This window comes from Aspergillus aculeatus, assembly GCF_001890905.1.
Source record: "Aspergillus aculeatus ATCC 16872 unplaced genomic scaffold ASPACscaffold_3, whole genome shotgun sequence".
Taxonomy (NCBI): domain Eukaryota; kingdom Fungi; phylum Ascomycota; class Eurotiomycetes; order Eurotiales; family Aspergillaceae; genus Aspergillus; species Aspergillus aculeatus.
In genome coordinates, this window is record NW_017962978.1 from 190,102 (window position 1) to 204,909 (window position 14,808).

General features: G+C 55.0%; 7 protein-coding genes across 7 annotated transcripts; 4 read left to right on the top strand and 3 right to left on the bottom strand.

Annotated features, from left to right (window-relative positions):
- The first annotated feature begins 8 nt into the window (after positions 1-8).
- On the top strand, positions 9-2,238 carry ASPACDRAFT_112816 (uncharacterized protein). The gene is made up of 3 exons (XM_020195672.1): positions 9-59; positions 241-1,043; positions 1,124-2,238. The coding sequence occupies exons 2-3, from the start codon at positions 477-479 to the stop codon at positions 1,931-1,933; spliced, it is 1,377 nt and encodes a 458-aa protein (XP_020058977.1). The 5' UTR covers positions 9-59; positions 241-476; the 3' UTR covers positions 1,934-2,238.
- A 324-nt stretch (positions 2,239-2,562) lies between these two features.
- ASPACDRAFT_75775 (uncharacterized protein) lies at positions 2,563-3,325 on the top strand. The gene is made up of 3 exons (XM_020204536.1): positions 2,563-2,755; positions 2,845-3,047; positions 3,150-3,325. The coding sequence occupies exons 1-3, from the start codon at positions 2,627-2,629 to the stop codon at positions 3,163-3,165; spliced, it is 348 nt and encodes a 115-aa protein (XP_020058978.1). The 5' UTR covers positions 2,563-2,626; the 3' UTR covers positions 3,166-3,325.
- Positions 3,326-3,352: 27 nt separating this feature from the next.
- gpi16 (GPI-anchor transamidase subunit GPI16) lies at positions 3,353-5,559 on the bottom strand. The gene is made up of 3 exons (XM_020204537.1): positions 4,940-5,559; positions 4,485-4,879; positions 3,353-4,433 (listed from the first exon to the last, which is right to left on the bottom strand). Exons 1-3 carry the CDS (start codon positions 5,296-5,298, stop codon positions 3,400-3,402), a joined length of 1,788 nt encoding a protein of 595 aa, XP_020058979.1. The 5' UTR covers positions 5,299-5,559; the 3' UTR covers positions 3,353-3,399.
- Positions 5,560-5,807: 248 nt separating this feature from the next.
- Positions 5,808-6,874, top strand: ASPACDRAFT_75778 (LUC7 domain-containing protein; the record flags this gene model as incomplete). Its single annotated transcript, XM_020204538.1, has 3 exons — positions 5,808-5,850; positions 5,957-6,288; positions 6,386-6,874. The coding sequence occupies 3 exons, from the start codon at positions 5,808-5,810 to the stop codon at positions 6,872-6,874; spliced, it is 864 nt and encodes a 287-aa protein (XP_020058980.1).
- Positions 6,875-7,745: 871 nt separating this feature from the next.
- On the bottom strand, positions 7,746-10,705 carry ASPACDRAFT_57644 (putative PHD finger domain protein; the record flags this gene model as incomplete). The annotated part of the gene is made up of 3 exons (XM_020203271.1): positions 7,746-9,713; positions 9,772-10,571; positions 10,699-10,705. 3 exons carry the CDS (start codon positions 10,703-10,705, stop codon positions 7,746-7,748), a joined length of 2,775 nt encoding a protein of 924 aa, XP_020058981.1.
- A 931-nt stretch (positions 10,706-11,636) lies between these two features.
- On the top strand, positions 11,637-12,684 carry ASPACDRAFT_1853220 (uncharacterized protein; the record flags this gene model as incomplete). Its single annotated transcript, XM_020197302.1, has 1 exon — positions 11,637-12,684. The coding sequence occupies one exon, from the start codon at positions 11,637-11,639 to the stop codon at positions 12,498-12,500; it is 864 nt and encodes a 287-aa protein (XP_020058982.1). The 3' UTR covers positions 12,501-12,684.
- A 187-nt stretch (positions 12,685-12,871) lies between these two features.
- Positions 12,872-14,649, bottom strand: ASPACDRAFT_57646 (FF domain protein; the record flags this gene model as incomplete). The annotated part of the gene is made up of 2 exons (XM_020203272.1): positions 12,872-14,526; positions 14,580-14,649. 2 exons carry the CDS (start codon positions 14,647-14,649, stop codon positions 12,872-12,874), a joined length of 1,725 nt encoding a protein of 574 aa, XP_020058983.1.
- Positions 14,650-14,808: the final 159 nt, after the last annotated feature.

Here is a 14,808-nt window from a genome sequence, read left to right on the forward strand (position 1 = left end):
CGGTTGGGCTGGGCTGGACTGGAGCTTCCCTGCAGATAAACTTGACTGGTTGGCATGTGGTTCGTCTACTTTTCATCCCAGTTCCAGCTATCTCCTATCGATTTCTCAGAATTGTCCACAATTGCTCTGAACACCCTACCCTTTCCTGCCGTTGCCCTCGGCTGCCCTCTGTGCCGCACCAGAAAGCTGACTGTTCTTCCCCGCGTCCGCGCGCGGAACTAGCGCTGATAGTTTAGCTAGCCTTAATTAATCGCCCTCCTTGGTTCGAACCACACAAGCCGCCTGAGACCTTTCCAACCTTTCACGGATCGCATTTCCTGTGTCCACCCTTCAGCTTTTCTGCGTCGTGCCTGTGCGATATATCACATACACACATACACACACACACAATATCTACATCCATTTTGCCTTTCGGCTGGCCATATAACCATATCCGAAGCACCGAAAACGACAGGCCCGTAAGTGACGTCCCTGCCATGGACGAGTTCGCGCAAACACGTGGAGGGGATGACCTGTTCGACGATGAGATCATCCCCGTCTCTGCAGAGCAACAACAACAACTGCAACTGCACGAACAACAAGAACAACACTCCCCGCCGGCGGATGACCACCAGCAGTCATTTGAAGCGAGTATCGCGCCCGCAACAGCATCAACTACTATCGACAGAGACGTATCATCGCCTGCGCGGACTGACACCCCGTCGCGGTCACGCGGGGGTGAGCGACGGGGGAGGGGACGGGGAGGCAGAGGGGGCCGGGGTGGGCGGAGGGGGTCGCAGAATTCTGGCCGGAGGGGTGATTCGAACGTGAAAAATAATCACAATCATCATAACAATAAGACTACTGCGGAGAGTCCTGTGGAGGGCGGCGAGGATAGCAGCAAGAGTCCCGTGGAGGAGGCTACGACTACTACTACTGCCCCGGCTGCCTCTGGAGCTGCGGCTGCGGAGACAGAACAACCGGCGGGTGAAAAGCCTGCAGCGGAGGGCCCGCGGGTGCCTGCTGTACGTGGGGATCGGAGTGCTACGGGTGGCATTAAGAAGGTATGTTTTCTTTACGGGCGTGCGGGGCTCTATGGTAGACTTGAAGCGTGGGGCTAATGGTTTTGTGTTTATCTGTGTAGCCGAAACTTACAGAGGAAGAGCTCTCGCGTCGTATTGCGGCTGCGAAGGAAAACGCTGCCAAGGTGGCCGCGGCGCACGCTCGGGCTGAAGCTGACCAAGCCTCATTCCTTGAGAGGGAGAAGGTTGCGGAGGAGAAGAGACGCCAGGAACGGGTGCAGCGCCGGGTCATGGATAACGAGCGGGAACGCAACCGACAGCGGAAGTTGCAAGCCTTTGCGGGCCGGGAGTGGGATGCTCAGAAGAAGGAGGAGGATTTCAACCCGCGCGGTGGGCGCGGGGGCTTCCGTCGAGGTATGCACGGTGGTGTTTCCGGCTATACGAGACGCGACTTTGAAGGTCAGCCTGGCGACCAGCCTAGTGGTGAGGTGCATGAGGAGTCCCATGGTGACGGTCCTCGAGGGGGCCATCGAGGTCGAGGCCGTGGGGGTCGCGGTGGACGTGGTCGCGGTGGTCATCGTGGCCCACGGGAGGATATTCCCCAGACGGACGGCCCAGCTGAGAATCTGCCAGGCCTGGGCGAGTCGAGGTGGGCTCCTGCTCCGGTGCTTGACAATGAGGCAGACTTCCCTGCGCTCCCTGGCAGTGAAAAGAACGGAAAGGATACCTCGAAAGACGTCCCGAAAGAGTGGGTCAAGGAGGAACAGAAGCACACTCAGAAGGAGGTCGTCAGGGACTCCTCCCATGAGCCTAAGGAGCCAAAGGAACCTCTCAATGCTGCAACAACTGCAGTGAACCTGGACCTTCTCAACGTGGACCCTCTTTCACCGATGGAAGGGACTTCTTGGGCTGAAGAAGTCGAGTCGCAGTGATGCTCCGTTTAGGTCTACATTTTTATTTTCCCGTGGATTCTTGGATTTTTGAAGACCTCCATGATTGATGCATTTATTATAATTCCCCGATTACACTTTCTGTTGGCTGCGATCCAGAGGTATTATCTTTTGTCCTTTCTTGTTATACCATAGCTGATAAGTTATGACGTGATGTATGTATATTCAGAGTGCACCGCATTAGCTATGGTAGGATCAGTAGATGAGAGCCAAATCGATAACCACATCACTTCTACAGTTGATTGTGTTACGAGTACATAGTACATGGCAGGGATCACCAATGCTTGGGGTAAGCAAGTCAATGCGACTGACCCCAAACTTGGGGGTGGCAACCCGGAAAATGACGTGTGTTCATGATGAGATCACCAACCCTTCATTCATCCACCAGAGGGATACGAGTAGGGTATATAAACCCATTCCAGCAGATTTCGAAGTGACCCAGATTAAACCTACATTTCTGATATCACTGCATAATTAGTGAGTCTTAACCCGCCCCCTCTCTCCATCCGCAAACCATGTTCGCACACAAACGCTCAACTATATACATCCATCGCAACCACAACTAACCACGCTCCAACAGCAGCACAACCACACGCTTCATTCCCCACCTACACATCTACACCCAACTCAACCACACCCACCCACCCACTTAAATCACTAAAACACCACGGAAAAATGGCCTCCAACTCCAACCGCCTGCCCCAAGCCACCCGCGGCGGCGCCTCCCTCGAGCCCACGCCCGCCAACAACGCCGGCGGCGGCAGCGGCTGGGGCGACTCGGGCCACCCCAAGGGCGGTGTTTCTGTACGTTTTGCCCTCGCCTTTGCCCTGTCCCCCAGCTTTGACCTACCATTTCATACACTATACTGTTCTGCGATGACTAACGACCGTAGAGCGACGTCCTCACCGCCCCGGAATTCCGCGACATCAGCGACCAGAAGTCGGCGGCGGAGCAGAAGTTCCTGGGCCGGTTCGACGAGGGCCAGGGGTTGCAGGAGGGGACGTGCGCGACCGAGGACCACAGCTTCATGGAGCGCAAGCCCGGCGGGTCCGGGACGCTGCCGGGCTGGGAGACGATGAAGGATAAGTTGGGTTTGTAAGCTTTCCTTTTCCCTTCAAGGGATGGAGGGGTGGAGTGAGGGAAGGGGGGGGGGAGGGGAGGTGAGATGATAGATGGGACTCGCTGATGAGGGTTTAGTCTCTACCCTGAGTGAATCTTCTTCTTCTGATTGAGGGTTGAGGGGGAGGTGTTGGCTTGGGCTGCCCGATAGGGGTGGCGTTATTTGTGTTCGCTGGGTTGTACTTTAGTGTTTGTTTTTCGGTGGGGTGTATGGGATTTATTAGGGTTTATGATATTATGAAATGGAATGCATGAAATCTCTTCAACTGGTGATTGGTTTTAGATAGGGTGTTTTGAAAAGGTAATCGAACTAAAATAGATACACGAACTACTCCGTCTTCGCCGTCTTTCCCTTGACTCGGTCCCGGAGAGCAATGAGCTTCCCACTCAACCTGCTCTTTAGGGTCTGCGCTCGCATGGCCGAGGCCTCTTCGGCCGTCACGAAACGGCGCACCAGCAGATTAAAGATACTGCCGAAAGCCAACGCGATTACCGTGCTCGTCAAGATGATCACGTTGTATGGCATGCTGAAGTCCGGAGTGGGGAGTGGAAGAAGCAGGCTCGTCGTGCGGATATAGATCGGGTGGCTGGCGCCGCCGCCGTCCGCCGGGCTCAGCTTGATCACCGCCGGAGCGACGTTGAACCCGCGGTTGGCGTCCGGGGGATACTCCGTGTACCGCAGGATGGCCTTTTCGAAATCGTAAGTCAGCGTCACCGTCGACGCGGCCGGCACGGAGAGCGCCAGCTCGAGCTGGGTCCCGCGTTCGCGATCGATGGCCGGGCGGTAGAAGGTCTCTTTGATGAATTGCGAGGCGGGCACTTGGCGACGTAGCCCGTCGCGGCCCGTGATGGTGGCTTGGAGGGTGTGGACATAGGGGCGGAGGAACCACGGCAGCGTCTCGAAGTAGATGAAGTCAACAGGGTGGGTGTCCGAGGGGTTGTCGAAGATGATCCGCATCCCTCCGCGTTCCTGACCGTGTCCTACGATCGTGCGCTCGGCGCGCAGGACAGACTCTTCGAGTGGAACCTGAGTCGTGGTCTCTTGCTCGGGGATGGTGAGGTCAAAAGGCGTGGAAGACTCCAGGGTGAAGCAGCGGGTGTAGCCGTCGGGCTTCTTCGATTCCACCGCGCCTTCAGTCGTAAGGACTTCTCGTTCGTGTGGCACTCGCAGGCAGACTGTCCCGTCGGTAGAGCCCTCGGTGAGAGGGCATGACCCGCTAATGCTGCGGCCGAAGATCTCAGACATCCCCCAGCTCTTTTCGGACGTGCTCTCTAGCGGATAGCAGGTGTCGTCCGAGTGGTAAGGCTTGGATGTATCGCACACGAGCTGCTCGTTAGGCACGGGCCGTGGGATGGGGTTATCTAGGGGAAGGATCAGCACAGATCGTCATACGTCAAGCAAGCTATACTGACCCCGTGGACGCTTGGACCGGTCGATATCGAGCACAATGTCCACCGACTGATCAATCTGCACAACACATTCCCCGGTCTGCGTGCAGATAGGACGCACATCTACGGACATGCTCTGCCACGAAGCATCAAAAAGCTTGTGCCCATCCAGAAGACTAGCCACGCCCGCCTTGCCCTTACATGGAAGGAGCTTCAAAAATGGCGTCAAGTTCTCGGTGCAGACCACCTCGCCAGGAAGTGTTCCGTGCAGAAGATGCAAATTGTCCGATATCGCATGAGTCCCTGTGGGTTCGAACGATGCGACTGGCCTCGTCGTCCTGGTCGAGTCGATAAAGTTCAACGAGGCACAGAACAGGCCGGAGAGTGATTGGGCCAAGGTGATCCATTTTGCGAAAGCCCTGGTTGATTGATGTCAACATTGGATCCTATCTGTCCGGTCACCCCAGCATAAGACGTACGCTTCATCATCCACGGCATCGATCCACGCCCACAGCTCCACACCGGTGCCCCCCTCCTTGGTTCCATTCCACGGGCGAGGACCCCAGCTCTCAGCATCCCATCGACCCGTTGTGAACCGGAGGTGCAGCTCCTTGGTATTGGCGTGGCGGAGGATCTGGCCTAGCGCGCGGGGGAAATAGCGGAAGTGACGCTCATGGAAAGAGGTCTGCGAGTCATTGCTCTGGAAGTTGAAGGAAGCTAATAGCGCGGATTGCGGAAGTGGTTGGAGGACGAGGCTCTCGTGGTAGTCGGAGTTCGCGGAGGCGAGCGAGGAGAACGCGGCCAGGAAGAGTAGAGAGAGAAGCGAAAGGACAGTCATCACGTCATGCTGGCCGACACGGAGGCTTCAGAGAGAATCCAGTTAAGATATCTTGATGCACCACCCCTCGGTGGTGGAGTTGCGACGTTCGGCAGCTGCGTTGCTCGTGAGAGATGCAACAACAACTGACAGTTGCGGAGACACCTGCAGTACGTCAACGACAGTTCGTTGTCAACGACGATTCGTTCGGGTCGAATTCCAACGTTTCAAGCTCCGTTAGACTCGACAGTCATCAACTACCCGTTATATCATGGGGGGAAGTATTCCTGTAGTCGAGATAATGAGCGAAAGTAGAGTGTATAATATCGCAAGGCGAACAGGGGCCCGGAGCTCACATAAGCGCAGCCAACCGCGGTTAGCGCCACGCCCGCAGAACTTCCCGGCCAGAACAGAAGAAGAAGCAGAAGCTCTCCAATTCAAACTCCTTCAAGTGCGATCTTTCCTTTCTTTCCCCCTCCCTCATCCCCTCACCCCTCACCACTCTTTCGATCCCAGGCATTATTCCCACCATGGCTGCGGAACAAAGAAAGCTGCTTGAGCAGCTCATGGGAGGTACGTCCCCAACAATTCCCTTCTCCAGCGTTTCTAGCTCTCTCCCCTCGTCTCAAAAACCCGCAATATCGAGATAGCTAGCTAATCCTCGACATCTTGACTGCAGCGGATCAACTCGTCGGCACAGGAGCGCAATCCCGCAATGCGCAACTCGCCATCACCGACCCGAAAGTCTGCCGTTCCTACCTCGTCGGCACCTGCCCCCACGACCTTTTCACCAACACCAAACAAGACCTGGGCCAGTGCCCGAAAGTGCACAGCGAAGGACTGAAGACGGAATACGAGGCCGCCTCGGCCGCGGACAAGGCCAAGTGGGGGTTCGACTATGATTACATGCGCGACATGCAGAAGTACATCGACGACTGTGACCGACGCATTGACTCGGCGCAGCGACGGTTGGAGAAGACCCCGGATGAGATCCGTCAGACGAATAACCTGGTAAGGCTGGCTGGCTTCTCTGCTGCTCTGCTTCCCCCTTCCCCATGACCTAGAACATTACGCTGGAATACCAGAAATTAATCTTGTTACTATGCAGCTAAAACAAATCGCCGACCTCGCCAACACCATCAACTCGGGTCTGCTGGAGATCTCCGTTTTGGGCGAGACGGGCGCCGTGGCGCAGGCCCTGAACGAACTGCACAAGATCCGCACCGCCAAGCACCAGAAGGAGACGTGCGAGCGCGACCTCAAGAACCTCCAGGACACCTCGGGCCCCTCGGGCCACCAGAAGCTGCAGGTCTGCGATGTCTGCGGCGCGTACCTGAGTCGCCTCGACAACGACCGCCGCCTGGCCGATCACTTCTTCGGCAAGATGCACATGGGATACTCGGACATGCGCAAGACCTTCAAGCGACTCAGCGAGGAGCTCAAGGGCCGACCCCCGCCGGTCCGACACCACGATGACGAGGACGATCGTGATCGGGGCTGGGGCGGTGGTCGCTCCGGGGGCGGTGGCCGCGGGCCTCGCTATGGTGGTGGCGGCGGCGGCGGTGGTGGGTACAAAAAGCGTGGTCCTCGGTGGTGATGATGACGGATGACGATGATCATGAAACAAGGAGAAGGAGGAGGAGAGGGTTTTTTTGGATTGTCCTATACCGATTTCTGTTTTTTTTTTTTTTTTGTCTTTTGTTTTTGTTTTCCTTTTCATTTCCTGTTCGGCTATACGCTCTCACCTTGGTCTTTGCATAGCGTAGGCGTTTCCTTTCACGGTCGACCATGCTTGGCGGATGTCATGGCTATCTTCTTCTTTCTGTCTCAAAAAGATATCTAAACATCACTGTAGCTTATATTAGCGAAACAAACAAATCTACGCACTGCGGTATAATACCCTGTCTCAAGAGCCTCTAATGCAATTCTTCCAATACAAATAAATCATGAAGTAGCAAATGTTATTGGATAATCAGTATATTGCTCAATCGATCGAAAAGGATCTGCGTTATCTGCCGTACAATCTGCAAATGCATACATCAGATTGGCCCCTGGGAAGTGACAATCGGGCAATCAAGCCGCAATTGGAAAAACATACAGCATAAACCATCGCTGGATCAAATAAATAGCCTGCGTGTCTTCACAAGAGAGAAAAAAAGAAGCAAAGGAACAAAAAGTGACAGAATAAGGAATAGTAGGAAGAAAAGCTCCCCCCGTTTTTCGCCCAAAGACACATTTTAAGACCAGATGAAGATATAAAAAAAAGGAAAGAAAGAGGTAGTTTGGAAACCTTCGGGGAAAGGGCCCGCACTGAGATTTGAACACCAAATTCCAACCATGAGACTGAAATGAGAATGTAGAAAATGGGAAGAAAGGAGAAGAGATGCGGCGAATGAAGAGGAGAGGAGGAGACAAGATAAAGGAAAGAAAGATGAGGTACTATACAGCAAATGTCTAAGCTTTCCCTTCTACCGGTTGTTCTGCTGTCCTCCACCAGGATGTCCATTGGCCGCGGTGACCTTGAATAGTTCTTCGGTTAAAAGCTTGTAATCTGAACTGGCCTCGGGTCGGCGTAGCAGGATCTCCTTGATCACTCCCAGCTGAGAGACGTCGGCGTTGGGCGCCTGCTGCAGCAGTTGCTGGAGAGCGGGGGATTGGGCGGCCTGCGGACCCAAGACCTGGATGGCTGCCGCCAGACCTGTGAAGGGAGCCTGGTGGGTGGGAGCTTGAGGAGGGGGATAAGAGGGGTATTGGGTGGCCACTGCGGGTGGTTGCTGCGGTTGCTGGCCGTAGGGGACTGGCGCCTGCGGCGTGGCGGGAAACGATGGTGCTGGGCTGGGGGTGAATTGAGAGGAATGGCGAGGGGGGGCCGGGGTCAGGAATTGTTGTTGCTGCTGCGAGGGAGCCGTGGTGAGAGGGCTGGCAGAAGCACCAGGCTCCTGGCTGGTGGGATGAGAAGGCTGGACAGAGGGAGGGTTCGAATCGCCTGTCTTGACGGCGAAGACTACCAGGAGCACCCGCTCGGGCATGGGATCCTCGAGGGTGTTGTTCTCCAACAGCTCGATAAAGTCGGGCTTCTTGGTCGAACCGGCCTCAATCGGAATCAGGTAGGTATCCTTGACAGCTGGCAGTGGGTGTTTGCCCACCACCCCGTATCGGTTGCGGTCCTGGAAGTAGCTGAACAGCTTGTCGAAGCCGGCCCTCTCCTTGGGGTTCTCGGGACTGCTGATCGAGATGACGGTGACATCGGTCGAAGAGCTGAATCGCAGACCGCAGAGATAGTTGCCCGCCAACTGAGTGTCGATGCGTCCGTCCACAAGCAAAGTCGAGGGAACCAGCTGGCTCCAGGGTATACGCCCGCTGAGGTCGGCGCCTCCTGCGTGCTTCGCCGAGGAGGAGAACTCGGCGATGGTACTCATCATCACCTTGCCATGCCAGATCGATCCTTCGTCGTGGTAGTCCTTGGGTGAGTAGGGCGGCGATTCGGGTTCATCGTCCTTGAGCAACTTATCAATCTCTGCATCGGCCTGTGCCTTGCGTGCTGGTAGCTGTTCGCGGATATGAGCCGACACTTCAGGGAAGACAGGCTCATGGCTGGTGCCACCAGGCGAATGTGCTCTCGGAGGGAAGTCATCGCGACGAATGTCCACCCCATCGGGGAGCTTGGGCTCATTGGGATGCTTCTGTGCAGCGCCATCGGTCTCAGTCGTCTGTGGCGTTAGACTGGTCGGACTCTGTCCGGCAGGACTGCCGTCGGCCTCGGCCAAACTGCGTCGAGATGCGGCCGTGGAGAAAACCGGCTCGCTGGCGGCGGTATGGTTTTCGTCTTCGACCAGTTCTTCACCCTTATGGGTGCGTCTAATGCGCGGCCCTTGTTCTTGGATGATAATGTGTTGACGCTCGGCTTCCCGCTTGATCTCAGCATCCTTCTGCTGGAGCTCCTCACTGGCCATGTCTTGGCTGCTCATCTTAGAGAGGGCATCGGGAAGTAAACTACCTACGAGCAGACGATCCCGTAGAGAAGGATTCTTCTTTACGTTGAACAGGATCGTCCGCAATTGTGTCTTATACGGGTCTGTAGGCTCTCCAGATCCTCCGCATATATTCTGGTACATAGCACTCTCAATCGAGAGTCCAAGATGCCGCGCAACTTCCCCCACGGGTTTCCCTTTGGGCAAGCTGAAAGATCCTTTCTTCTGGGACTCAGAAATCTGATCTACAAATAACTTGACCAGGGCACTAGCAGCACTTCTTCGAGCCGGGTTAGTGGGTTCTTCCAGGGACTTCGTCACGTCTGCGGTGGTCGGCGATGGCGATGCAGTGGAGCCATGTCGAGAAGATTGCCCGGCGGGCTCATCCTTCACTGAGGCCGATTCGGGGGGAGGTGTGGGGGTGACGGCTGGGGGTGAGATCTTCTGCTGCTTCGGTTTTGGTTCCTATCAGGATTAGTGTCAGTCCGGCGTGGTCAAGCCAGAGAAGGAACAGGCTACGTACAGCTTCCGCGGTTGGAGCTTCTTGATGCTCCTCGAACTTGCGTTTCTGGGCGCTTGCTGGTGGAGCTTCAGAAGTATGTCCATTTTTCTCGGGAGTTGGCTCCTTGGCGGGAGTTGGCGCCTTAGCAGGAGATGGCTCCTTAGCAGGCGCAGCAGCCGGAGCTTCGGTAGCAGTGGCTTCGGCAGCAGGAGAAGGAGTAGGAGCAGAAGCAGGAGGCGGAGAAGCAGTAGGAGCAGGCGCAGGCGCAGCCACAGGAGCTGGGGTAGGAGTAGGGGCAGGTGTTGTCGAGGCTGCTGCGCGAGCTGGAGTACTCGTTTCAACTTTGACCTCACTTTGTCGACCTCGTCGGCCGCCCTTCTTCCCCTTCTTGCGCCGCGAGGCCTTCTTCTCCTCCGCTTCTATGCGTCGCCGCTCAGCCGCTTCTTCCCACGGCTTTTCGCCCCGCGATATCTTCTCCAAGAGGACCGGATGGTTCTCGGGCTTGCACTGCTCGCAAAAGTATTCATCGGGCTCTTCTCCCTTAGCGAACGTGAGGCCCATACAGTCGTTGTGTTGCCATGCAGAGCATCGATCACAGCAGATCATGTCACGCTCAATATCCTCCTCCTCTTCGTATTCACCGCAGATACATCGGATAATTTCTTCCTCTTCGCTAGGAGCAGGTGTCGGCTCCACGGACGGCTTCGCGGGTTTCTCCTTCGGTTGAGCTTTGGCTTTCGTCTTCTTCGCCGGCGTCTCGGTGATCATGTCGAGGTTCTTGTGTTGGCCCTTGGTCGAGCGACCAGAGCGTCTCGGTTCATCTGAAGTTCTTTGTTAGCTGCATCCAATTCGTGCCATAGGTTTGTTTCCAGGCTTGCCTGCCACCAACACCGCCCACAGACAGTGTTGGCTCCGGTAGGGAAACATGGGTGGAATACGATAGCTTACCAGCCATGATGGGAGTGAATGACTGAAGTAGATTTTCAAATTTCTACGGCGCGAAATTGTTGGTGTAATAGGAAAAGCGGATGGGGAGGTAGATAATGGGCTGGATCCAAAGTGTCCAAAGGGAAAGTTGCGCACGCCACCCAGGTCACGGTTCTACGGCATCAGAAGAGCTAAAGCAATACACAGAGAAAGGCACTGGCGACTGGCACTGCTGTGCTGCGGTCCGCGCAAGTATTACTTGATCTTCTCCAAGCTCCAGCGACTGACTTATTTAGACACGATGGGACGGAATAGTCTGTGGCGTCACCATCCGTGACTGGGAGGGAGGGAGGTTTGTTCAACAACCACAACCGGTGTCGCGCGCAGGATGCTTGGCGTGGGCGGGGTTCGCGCGAAAAGTGGCTCAAGCCTCACGGGTTATTTAGACGTGGTATCGTGAACTGCGAACAGAGAGTGCACAAGATGTATTGCACAGTGGCGATTCTTGAAAAAAAGGTGCGCCCAGCGAGAATCAGCCAGGGTCGATGGGAGGTGAGAAAGAATGATCCGAGGTTGGGAAGAAGAGGAGATGTTGTCGCGGTTGAACCTCCTCCAGGCTGCTGATTAAGTGAGCGAGCTAACTAAGTTGGTTCAGATGCTGAATCAGCTGAACCCGAATAAATACCACGTGACTGCGGCTCCGCGGAATCGGCTTGGCGCGCGGTGCGCCCGTCGCCCGTTCTCGTCGCGTTTATTCTTCGCCGCCCCTTCCAAAGCTTCTCCGGAATCCCCACATAGATTGATTTTCTAATCGCCTGGTTTGAAAAAGGGCTTTACATTACCTACCTACCTACCTACCTACCTACCTACCTAGTAATTCCAACCAAACGCTTTCTTACTCCTTCTCATTGTCTCTTTACATTATCATAGCATTTATCCCCATTCCCAGAAGAAGGATCATGGCCGATGTTCGCTCATTACTCCGCAATGAGCTCGCCACCCGCAAGGGCTCCTCTCAGACAGGGAGCACGGGCAACCGTGTAACCAAGAAAAGAAAGGTAGATCCCGCAGACGACCCGATGCGCAAGAAGATCAGGCCGGCCGGCGCAGAACCCAATTCCGCGGCGGGGCATATGACGATACAGCCACCGAGCGCGACGGCTATCGAGGAGGAACACGAGGAGGAGGAGCTCGAACAACTAGACGAGGAAGTCACCGGTCCCGAAGCCCCGTCAGACGCTCCCATCGAGCACGACCCCTCCGAGCCGGTGGGACAACCTTCAGAAACCCCTGCTGGGACAGCCCCAGCACCACTTTCTCAAACCGTGGATGAGGATGAGTGGGCGGCCTTTGAGCGCGAGGTGGTGGCGCCAACGCGCATGCCTCACCGGCCCGCGGCGCTGACCGCGACGGCAACCATCTCAGCCGCGCCCCTCACCGCGGAAGAGATCGCTGCACAGCAACAGCGCGAATCCGAGACGATAAGCAAGAACCGCGAGGTGGAGGCGGAGGGAGAGCGCGAGGATGCGGCGCGCTTCATGGAGAACGAGTTCGATGAGATGGAACAGCTAGAGGAGCGTCTCAAGCGCCTCAAGCAGAAGCGCGAAGAACTGCGGCAACTTAGACCTACCGAGGATATCATAGTGCAGGATATGGATAAATCTCCATCCGCTACCCCTGCGCCGCAGGATGAGCTGGGCCACGCCGGACGCCGTCACGAGAATGAAGATGAACAGGAAGAAGAAGAAGATGATGATGATGATGATGACGACGACGACGAAGACGAAGACGATGATGATTGGGACAACTGGAGGTTCCGGTAATTGCTAAGGTCAAGGTTCAGGCGTGGGACATAAACAAACGGCGTCATTTCACAAAGAGGGAGGTCCAGAACTTTTCTAAAAACTTACAATGATACCCCATGAGCTATGTGCGATCAGACAAAATTGCTACTAATCATCTTAATCCGCCACAGTGTTGGCAACGCGAGTGCTGTCCTGCTAGCTTACTTGCTCTTTCATACCTCCACATCTGCGCTTGCTTGTATGGCAGGGCATACTACGCCCACATAGCTGAATCATAAGCATTGTTGTGATTGATCCTTTAGTTAGAGACAGAAATGGTTCAACATGTATCTTACAGTCATCTAAAATCATGATTATCCTATACATGAAATGCACTTCCCGAATGCTCCCTATTCTCCTTGAGGTCTGGACGATTGGTCCTCTGCTTCCAGGTAGCTGCGCAGGCCGCCCTTGTTGACTTGCATAGCTTCCTCAAGCTCGACCTCACCTTCTCTTAGGAGATGTTTGCCACGGATGAGTTCGCCCTTCTGCTTCCGCTTTTCATCTTCAACTTGCTTCTCACGTTCCGCCAATGCCCTCTCGCGCTTTTCTCGCTCCACTCTTTTTCGCTCCAGCTCTTCTCTTTCATCGGCGGTGAGGTTATCCTCTGGCGCCGGGGGCAAGGTCGAGATGTATGTCTCAATAAGCGGATCACGTACTTTGGGAGCTAGTGCGATGTATCTGAGATCGGTGATGATAGAGGTGGGGAGCGCTTCGAGGTTGGATGATTTGTTCAATTCATGCAAAGGCACAGACTTGAGCAGAGCCGAGAGATCGGATTTTCGACTGCTTTCGGGCTGCTTCATTCGAGATACCAGGTCGCGGTAGAACTTCTCCCGGTCTTTGTCCGACAGTTGTGGGTCTTTCATCTCTGGCTCTTTCCTATATTTCCGTTTGAATTCTGGCCAGTACAGTTTTGGGGTTGCGTGTTCTTGCAAGAATGACAGGTATTTTATGCGCGGGTCTTTCTTCTCTTGCTTCTGCTTGCACTCCTTGATTTCTTGGATACGATCGCGACTCCAGTTTGACCAGACGTCGCGACGCGCTTTCATGTTCGGGAGAACAGTATAGCGGCTGTCATTTATGATGTGGCCTTCTTCAATGATCTTCTCCCAGGTCGTGAAGGGATTGATATGGAAGTCGTCGAGGAGGTCGCGGAACAGAGCCGTAGCATCCTCCTCCGTGAGCGGCAGACCTTCAGCACCCTCCTCCCACCCTTCCTCGCCTGGTTCGCCATACTCGCCGGGGTCAAGGCCGTATTCTTCTCCCATCGCTGCTAACTGATATTCCATATCTTCTTCCGTAAATTCCACAGGTTGTGGGTGACCTTCATCTTCATCGGTCTTTGGTCGTTTGAAAGGTTGGTCTTCGTCCTCGTCGTCTGTAACCTCGACTTCCTCATACTCATCGCTGTCCTCCTCAGCGTGTGCTGTTGTGGGCCCGCTTGCCGAAACCTCGGCCTCCTGTCTCTCTCCTGAACTGCCCTCTGTATGGTCCAGGTTTCCAACATCATGGATATCTTCGCCCCGTTCCTTTCTCGCAAGTGCCTCTTGTTCCAAGCGATCGAACTCGAGAACCCCCTTCATCACCTCGGGAGGGATTTTCCAGAAGCTCTCGTTTGTCTCCGGATTGTGTACGAATCGTCTTCCTAGTTTCGTCTTCACAAGCACCCACGGCGCGCAACCTGGCACTGCGTGCTTTTTCTTGGGCCTGTCTTCTGGCCCCCGACGTCGACGATCATAGTTGTTTCTCCCGCCACGGAAATTTCCTTGGCCCTGACTTCCTTGTTGCTGTGCGTATTGAGGGATGGCATTGAAGCCAGGGGCACCAAGTCCGAATCCGTGAGGCGCATAAGGAGTAGAAGAGAATGGGGGCAGTGTGTCTATGTTCGTGTTGAACGTGGGTTGTTGCGGCGTTATTGTCGGCGGTTGGGGTTGGGTCGGGACTGGTAGGGGCCTGGTGTAGGTGGATTGCTTGGTTTGCGCATTGTAATAGTATGTATGTCCTGAATCAAATCAGCGACGAAATCTAAACGAGACTCTGGTTAGGTGAGCAAACCTGTAGGAGCTTTATGTTCGGTCCATCCTGGAGGTAGCGGAGGAGGTGGGGTATATGTCGACCTTAGCATGGTGAAATATAGATATGCAACGTAAATCCACTCAAGTGAACATGTAGAAGGAGTAAGGATATTTTAGCGCATAAAGAACGATGTTTAATCCAAAAGTTGAAGTCTTGTGGCGCCGTTGGAAGATAATTTGCGCCAGTGTCGCGGAGAGCTTCGCATGGA

Excerpts from the sequence above, each read along its gene's own strand:
- ASPACDRAFT_75775 (XM_020204536.1), top strand. The coding sequence starts at position 2,627 with ATGGCCTCCAACTCCAACCGCCTGCCCCAAGCCACCCGCGGCGGCGCC. Across the intron at positions 2,756-2,844 it reads ACCCCAAGGGCGGTGTTTCT|AGCGACGTCCTCACCGCCCC; the intron begins GTACGTTTTGCC and ends TAACGACCGTAG.
- gpi16 (XM_020204537.1), bottom strand. The coding sequence starts at position 5,298 with ATGACTGTCCTTTCGCTTCTCTCTCTACTCTTCCTGGCCGCGTTCTCC. Across the intron at positions 4,880-4,939 it reads GATGCCGTGGATGATGAAGC|GGCTTTCGCAAAATGGATCA; the intron begins GTACGTCTTATG and ends TCAATCAACCAG. Across the intron at positions 4,434-4,484 it reads CCGGTCCAAGCGTCCACGGG|ATAACCCCATCCCACGGCCC; the intron begins GTCAGTATAGCT and ends TCCTTCCCCTAG.
- ASPACDRAFT_112816 (XM_020195672.1), top strand. The coding sequence starts at position 477 with ATGGACGAGTTCGCGCAAACACGTGGAGGGGATGACCTGTTCGACGAT. Across the intron at positions 1,044-1,123 it reads CTACGGGTGGCATTAAGAAG|CCGAAACTTACAGAGGAAGA; the intron begins GTATGTTTTCTT and ends TTATCTGTGTAG.